Raw genomic sequence first — 8244 nt, 5'->3', positions numbered from 1 at the left:
GAACTAATAAAAATTATTTTTATAAAAATAATTTAATATTTATACCAGTTAAATACGGATAAAAATGATTACTAATCCCTATATTAATCCCTATATTATGGGATATATGTTAGTTTTTGTTTCTTTGTTCAACACTAATGCAGTTTTAATATCAAAGAATTCCTAAGCTTTATCAACTTAACTGTTGATAGTTATGTATCCGTATAGTGTTTCATAAAATAAAATATAAAATAATGAATGAAATTTCAGATAAAGGATAAAGAGAACTCAATAGGAAGTGAAAAAAAATACAAATTAATACTAATGCGGTTATATTACGTCAAGGCTTTTTTTTTTTTGAGAAATTACTTAAATTAGTATTTAAAAATTTTAAAAGTAGATATTTTAATCTTTAAAAAAATTAATACACAGATTAATTCTAAAATTTTAGTCCTAAAAAAAATTTAATACACAGATCAATTTTCAACGTTTTTCTATATGCATAGTTATTAATACATAACAATCTCCCATCCATTTTACTTTTATTATATGCATAGTTATTAAAATCGGATTCGACCGGCCAGTTCAATAAAAAATCGGTGAACCAGATCTTATACTGATAAATCGAATTTTATACTGGTTCAGTCCGATAATTAGACCGTATAAGATAAAGAATCGGTACAAACTGATTAAATTTGGAGTGAACTGATAAAAACCGGTCAAATTTGGTAAAGACCGATCCGATCGAACCGCTTAAGTTTTAAAATTTTTTCAAACGGCAATCACAACCACCAGGATGTCTTGCTTGTTATTATATGTGTACATTAAAATACATATAGATATCTTTTAACAAATAATTTATTTTTATTTAATTTATTTTAATTTTAGTTGTAAACTCACTCATTCTTAAATTAATTATATTTTTATTTAACAATAATTATAAATTTATTTATTTTTTTATAATTATATAATATCTATTAATATTATTTTCAATAAATACTTGTAGTATATAATAGTATAATAGATATAAATTAATTAACAAATTATTGAAATTCGAAAATAATAGTTATTTTAATATAAAAACAAAATAAAAATATTTATGATAGAGTAAAATTAACAAAATACTTATTGTTTCTGTTCTATATTATTTTAGAATAGCTAGATATTTTAAAAATGTTAGTGAAAATATGTATTTTAAATTTTAATTTTAAATTTTTTACTATATTTTGTTTTTTATTTACATAGGACCAGGTCAATCGGTTCAACCAAAGACCCACCGGTTGAATCAATGACCCAGTGACCCAGTAACCTGACCGGTTTGATCATCGATTCGATTCTGACAACTATGACTATATGTCAACCTTTATTATTATTATTAGCTTAGTTTAGTGCATGTGAACGATGATACTAGTATATTAATATACTATTTTCATATGAAACAAACAAGATCAATAATAATACTTTGAAATCTAAACTAAAATAATTTTTTTTAATACAAACATATTTTTTAAAATAAGATATTTTTTAATTATATTAAATACAAAAATATCAAATTTACTTTTTTATTTTATCAATTATATTATTTTAGAAAAATTTGATTAATAGCTTAAGATATACCATTATCCTAGAACTTAGTTAAATCGTAATATTAAATTCGAGGGAGTGGATCTTTTTCAGTGAAAAAAAAAATTGGATGGTATTCAGTGCTTAATCTAACCATTTATTATTTTCTCTTTTATTTATTTTTGGTCTCATTTATAAAATCAAAAGTAAGAAATCACACTGTATCTTGTCAAGTGTTAAAAAAACTAAAGAGAATCCATTTCCTAAATTTGATGTATCAATTTAATCTTTATTATTTGTTATTTATTAATAATCTTTAAATAACAATTTAATTAAATCTATCGGATTATTTAATAATTTTCAATTGAGAACTGATTTTTTGCTTTGCTTTTTGTTATATTTCCCATGCCAAAAGGTAAGCATTAGGCTAATAAAATCAAATCACATAATGATGGCACTCGATTTTGGAGTAGGAAGCAGGTAGCCTAATTAGGATCATAAATGAAATAATTAATAAGAGCTTCTTTGCCTTCTCTCACTTCCACCTTCATATATTGTTGTGCTTGTAAGTTGTAACACACTAACACTTGTACACTTCAAACTACTACCCTACTTGGGTTCCCATGTCTTCTCATCTTCACCAAAGGAATGCTGTCATGCCTATTCTCTTCTTCAAGATTATACTCAAAACTAACCTTAAAATTCTTGTAAGTCTATTTAATTTCCTTGCATATGCATATTTTTGTGATACCCTAAATAGTTGATTATATTATTGACAGAAAATACCCAACAAATTTGCACTGAAATATGGAAGTGGTTTGTCCAATCCAGTGTTCTTAAAGCCTCCAGATGGAACAAGGTGGAAGGTGTGTTTGAGCAAAAAGGATGATCAAGTTTGGTTTGAAAAGGGTTGGAAAGAATTCACTCAAAATTACTCTCTGGATCATGGATGCTTGGTTCTGTTTAAATATGAAGGAACTACTTCTTCCCAATTTGATGTCATTATCATTGATGACAGTGCTTTAGAAATAGACTATTCTTCCTACAATGGAAATGATGATGATGATGTTTCAGTTCAGATTGTGAAGGAAATCCATCCATACAAGAAGAACAAAGAAACCATGAGAGGTTAGGAAACAAAGAAATCAAGAGTTTTGTATGCAATTCTCGACTTAGCTTGTTTCATTTGCATTGAATAACAGGTGAGAAGAATGTGACTACTTCTTTGTCATTGAATTGGCCAAGGGAACCAAGAGCACGAGAAGAAGCTAACAAATTCGTATCTAACAACCCTTTTTTCACGGTGCTCATAAAGCCTTCTCATATCACACAATACCTACTGGTAATGTTAAAAATCATCTAAATTTATTCTTAGTCCTAAACTATATTACATCCAATGTGTGTTGTATCTATGTCCTAAACTTATAGATTCATCAAATTTTAACCAAGTTGGATACATAAGTCCATGGGGTTTATGTCCAAGTCTATCTATTCTTTGATTTTTTAAACATGTGTATGTGCACAAATTTTATCAATAAATATTTTTAATTAATTTTAATATTATTTTTTTTTGTAATTGATTATTTATTATTGATGATAAAATATTAATTATTGTTTTTTATATTTTATTGTATCGCCTGTTTCATCCATACTTCCTAAGTTCTATTGTTAGATAAAATAATAATTTTGAAATTATATATTGATGATGCAGTCCATACCAGGTTTGGAAGGTTATGTGGATAAGGAAGTGAAGTATGTGAAGCTTGAGAATGGGGATAGATCGTGGCCTGTGAAGATGCTTAGTTGTAGCAAAACCCCTTCAAATCGCTTCCTTTCTGCTGGGTGGAACTTGTTTGCACAAGAGAATGAGTTGAAGCCTGGAGATGTTTGTATCTTTGAACTTGTTAATATGCAAGATTTGGTCTTTAAGGTTCATGTTTTTGCTGCCCATCATGCTTAATTAGTAGAACTTTCCTCTTGGTTTGGAGTTAATTTTGAGAGACATTGAGGAAGAATCCATAGCTGATGAATGTTACAGCATTAGCCATTTGTATTTCGAAGTCTTTGTATGTGATATTTTATCTTGAATGTTGAATGAAAGATGGTTGGGCTGAATGGCTGATAGATATAGATATATCTTTTTTTATTTGTTTTTTGTGTGTGTGTGTTTTCTTGTCCAAGAGTTGCAATCTGCGTCAATTATGCAATTAACAAAGTCTTGGTAAAAGATTGTTGATATTTTTTTTTTCTCTAAACATGGAAAGAAATTAAACAAATAAACACTATCCTATATCCGAGCGGATGATTTGCTGGAGAACAACACAAAGCTCAGACCAAATAACATGATTAGAGCTCAGACCAAATAACATGATTAGAGAGAAAGAGAGTAGCCACCAAAGAGAGAAAGAGAAGGGGGAAAATAGAATTCCCGTTTTTGCCCAAAGCAGTAAATTTCAAATGATAGTTTCTCATTCGTTCACCGTTGGATCGGCTTAAAATTTGAACTACGTGTTCCTCTCATCTTGTTCTTCATTCTGGTTGGTGGAGATGTTGATTGGAGATTCGCAGTAGGAGAAATTGGCTTCACAAGAGAGAAATTAGTTTTCCCGTTTTTACATATAGCAGCAATCTTTGAACGGCAGTTTCTCATTCTTTCACCGTTGGATCGATATGAAATTTGAACTGTAGATTTTCACATCTTGTTCTTAATTCTGGACGGTGGAGATTTTAATTGGAGGTCTGCAGAGGGAGAAATTGGCTTCGACAGCAGCTCTATTTTTTTGGGTATATTTCATCTTCTTACTTCTCATTTGTAAGCTTTGGTGATTTGATGTTTTTGCTGGTTATATACACGTTTTTGTGCTTTGTTTAAGACTCTATTGTACCTCATTTGATTATAGTGGAGCTATTTCATTGGTCTGGACGATCCGTGGTTTTTACCTCTCACATTAAGAGGGTTTTCCACGTTAAAATCTTGGTGTGTTTTTGTTATTGTTTTACTTGCTATATTTGCTTGTTATAGTTGCTGCTATATTGTGTTGTGAGTGATTCCATATTGTTCTTGTGTTGGATATTTGTGTTGTTTCCGCTGCTAGACTCTTTCAATATTTTGGTGTTAGGGTTCGTTTCCTAAGCTTTCAGAAGCTATTTTTTTGAATTTTTTATTTATAAAAAATAGTTGTATTAATATTTAGTGTAATTTTAAAATTAAATTATAACTTTTTAAAAAGTTATTTAAATATTTATGAAAAAATAAAAAAAATGACTTCTCTTATAATAAAATTTTTTTGAGCAAAATATCATTTTTGTCTCCAATATTTGGGATAAGTCTCAAAGTTACCTCTAACGTTTGAATCGTCTTATTTAAATCCCTAACGTTTTAAAATTGACTCAATGTTATCCTGCCGTTAGAGATCTGTTAACGAAATTGATGGTGGGACAAAATTGAGACGATTTTGAAACGTTAGAAACTTAAATAGGACGAAAACGTTGGGGGATAAAAATGATACATAAAAATAAATTTTAATTTTATCCTTCACTAATATCAATCTTTTACGGTACATAATTATTCAATTATTTTTTAATCACATTTAAGTAAATTATACTTAATCACATCACTTTGATTCTAAATAATTTTTTTTATTATTTTACTCTTAAATCTTTTTACTCATCATAAAATATTTGTAAAATGACTAGAATCACATTACTTTATTGTATATCTATTATTTTTTTCCTCACAAGTTTATGTACTAGTTATTCTACAAACATTTTATGATGAGTAAAGATTTTAAGAATAAAATTATAAAAAAATAAATTTATTTAGAATAAAATTAATGTGATTAAGTATAATTTACTTAGGTGTGATTAAAAAATAATTGAATAACTATGTACAGTAAAAATTGATATTATTGAAGGATAAAAATAAAATTTATTTATATGTATCGTTTTTGTCTCCAACATATTCGTCCTATTTAAGTTCCTAACGTTTCAAAATCGTCTCAATTTTATCTCGCCGTCAATTCCATTCTTAATGACAGGATAACATTGAGTCAATCTTGAAACGTTAGGAACTTAAATAGGACGATTCAAATGTTAAGGGCAACTTTAAGACTTACCTCAAATATTGAGAATAAAAATAATAATTTATTCAAAATTTTTTTATCATATTTCTTTTAAAATAAGTACTTTTAAAATTAAAAAATTAAATATAAAATAATTTATTTATAAACTATTTTTAATATAAATATTTATTATTTAAGTTATTTTAAAAAAATATAAAATATCTAAACATAAAATCAATTTTACTTTTGTAAAAAATCTTTTAAAAAGTTATCATTTAAAAAAAAATCTTTTTTAACAATTAACCCAAACAAGCCCAAAATATAAGACCAGTTAAAACTTAAAACTTAACTTGAAATTATTGGTTTTCATATTTATCTAGATAAAAATCAATTTTCTTCTTAAATTTTAGTAATCATCCTACAAATAAATAATAAATAGTTAATTATCCAGTTTTTGATGGGCTAGCTTGCGCAAAATTGTAGACACTTTGTGACTCTTTGACTCTTTGTAACTTGATCATAAGCATTTCGTTTCGTTTACCTCTACTTTCAAAAATTCAAGGGTTTCAGAATTGCCGCAATTACTTCGCCGTAATTAATAACTTCCAAAGTTTCCATATTTATAACGCATTGGTTTTGCACTTTGATCGTAATCACATTATTCTACTAATCTAAACCACTTCCTTGAGGCACTGAAGAGTTAAGAACCAGCTGCTTCATCAAGCAATGTCATCTCCACCAGGCCCCATTCACTTTTTCCAGATTGTTAATGAAACCAGCCTTCAAAATGGTGAATTGGTACTCCAATCTTCTTCTTCTTCTCTTATATCTCTGCGTTATTATTTATGATTGTATAACTGTATTTGTAGTATTATGATATATGATATAGTCGATTCTAGTATGACTATGCTATGGTGTGTATGGTGGTTATGATGACTATGCGAGTATTGTTAAAATTAAAGTTACATTTTTATTTTAGATTTTGGCAACACTTTTTAAGCAACACAAAGCGTTTTTGAAACACCATAGTTACCATACTCATTGTAACATAGTCATACTAGAACGAGTCATATTATAATTGTATGAATCATATGAATGAATAGTAAGGATAAAATCAAGGCTAGTTCTTTTTTCAATTCATGAATCATGATCATATTTTGTGCAATCATGCCAGCTATCCTACAAAATATGTATAGTTAAACAACACATGTATACATACATGTATTTATGCATGGTGTTGGATTTGCTGGCTATTTTTTGTGTACATATAACTTTTTTGTTTAATTTATGCATGGATCATATTCAAGCTCATTTAATTATTTGTTTTTGTATTTTAAACTTTCTTTGTTACTTTGAATTTGGATACCAAGGGTGTTTTAGTTCCCCTATCAACATGTAATTAGTATGAGTAATGTCATTATGGCGTCAATGTTCAAATAACATTTCTATGTTAGTATTGTTGAATGCTTATGAAAGAATATATTGACAATAAGCTTGTAACAGAGGATTCGCAGAAGTTTTGTAAGTGAACATTGGCAAGGAATATCAAGCCCGGTATTACTTGTGCTTCCTAATGGTTCCGAATGGAAGATGGACTGGGAAAAGCGTGATGCTGATGTTTGCTTTGTTCAAGGTTGGAAGGAATTTGCAGAGTTTTATTCTTTGGAAAAGGAGCAGGTTTTGATGTTCAAGTATGAAGGAAAGTCGCGGTTCAATGTTATAATACTCGGTCGGAGTGGCTTGGAAAGAGAGTATCCTTTGTTGAATGGAACTCTTGAAGCTGAAGGGAGTGGTAACTCTAAAAGGCCAAACTCTCCGTTGCGAAAAAAGAGAAGAACCAACACAGAAGAAGAAGCTAGATTCAATGAATATTCTCATAATGCAAGGCCAAGGGACAGAGATGGAAGGAGAATCTTCTTAAAATCTGAGGCTTCTAACAATGTGGAGGCACCAAAACATGCTGAAAGTAGTAGTGCTTTGGAGAGAGCCCGGGCCTTCAGTTCTAAGAATCTTTGGTTCTATCGCAGAATGAGACCAGCGTACATCAATAACTATCTTCTGGTAACCATAACAATTTACATAATATGGTTTGTCATCTCTGTCTCAACTTGTTTCTACAATTGAGAATTTTGTGCTAAAGAGAGTATAATTTTTAATGGCAGTTCAGAGCAGAAGATTATGTAACACAAGAAGAAAGAAAGGAGAATGAGTTTCTCAGTCTCTGGGTTACCGATGAGAGTAGACCATGGCATGCTAAGATCTCGAAGCATGATAATAATGGACAGATAATGCTTACTACGGGTTGGAAGCAATTTGTAAGGGACAACAACCTGAAACTAAATGATGTTTGTGTTTTTGAGAAAACTAGAAATTCTGAAGGACTTTCATTTAGAGTTATTATCTACCGTGCCACGCAAGAATCAACCAATATTCCATCTCAAGGTAGCAGAATAACAATAGAATTTCTTTGATATTATATGAAATTGCATTACCTTATACTTGTTGTTATGCTTTTCCGTTGCATGCTTATGGAGATGGAGCAAACCAAAGCAACCAAACCAATGTTAGAAACAGTTTTGCTGAAAGGGGCCATGAAGGAACTTCAAAAGAATACTCAAAAAGTAATGTCTTTATTATTCTG

General features: G+C 29.1%; 2 protein-coding genes and 1 long non-coding RNA gene across 3 annotated transcripts in view; 2 read left to right on the top strand and 1 right to left on the bottom strand.

Annotated features, from left to right (window-relative positions):
• Positions 1894-3659, top strand: LOC107617066 (B3 domain-containing transcription factor VRN1-like). Its single transcript, XM_016318887.2, has 4 exons — positions 1894-2249; positions 2322-2670; positions 2745-2884; positions 3254-3659. Exons 1-4 carry the CDS (start codon positions 2166-2168, stop codon positions 3500-3502), a joined length of 822 nt encoding a protein of 273 aa, XP_016174373.1. The 5' UTR covers positions 1894-2165; the 3' UTR covers positions 3503-3659.
• LOC107616924 (B3 domain-containing protein LOC_Os12g40080-like) overlaps positions 6292-8244 on the top strand; it is a 3090-nt gene continuing 1137 nt past the window's right edge. The window contains exons 1-4 of the mRNA XM_021110979.1: positions 6292-6401; positions 7107-7664; positions 7766-8045; positions 8138-8224. Coding sequence (XP_020966638.1) covers positions 6330-6401; positions 7107-7664; positions 7766-8045; positions 8138-8224 — 997 coding nt within the window. The 5' untranslated portion in view covers positions 6292-6329. The remainder of the gene's footprint in view (positions 6402-7106; positions 7665-7765; positions 8046-8137; positions 8225-8244) is intronic.
• The window catches only part of LOC110266400, a 2109-nt gene continuing 210 nt past the window's right edge, over positions 6346-8244 (bottom strand). The window contains exons 2-3 of the long non-coding RNA XR_002353736.1: positions 8096-8182; positions 6346-6434 (exon numbers count right to left, since the gene is read on the bottom strand). This is a non-coding gene — a long non-coding RNA (uncharacterized LOC110266400). The remainder of the gene's footprint in view (positions 6435-8095; positions 8183-8244) is intronic.

The sequence above is a fragment of the Arachis ipaensis genome, chromosome B09, assembly GCF_000816755.2.
Source record: "Arachis ipaensis cultivar K30076 chromosome B09, Araip1.1, whole genome shotgun sequence".
In the NCBI taxonomy this organism is placed as follows: domain Eukaryota; kingdom Viridiplantae; phylum Streptophyta; class Magnoliopsida; order Fabales; family Fabaceae; genus Arachis; species Arachis ipaensis.
Note: the sequence above shows the minus strand (reverse complement) of the source record. Positions and strands in the feature narration are given on the sequence as shown.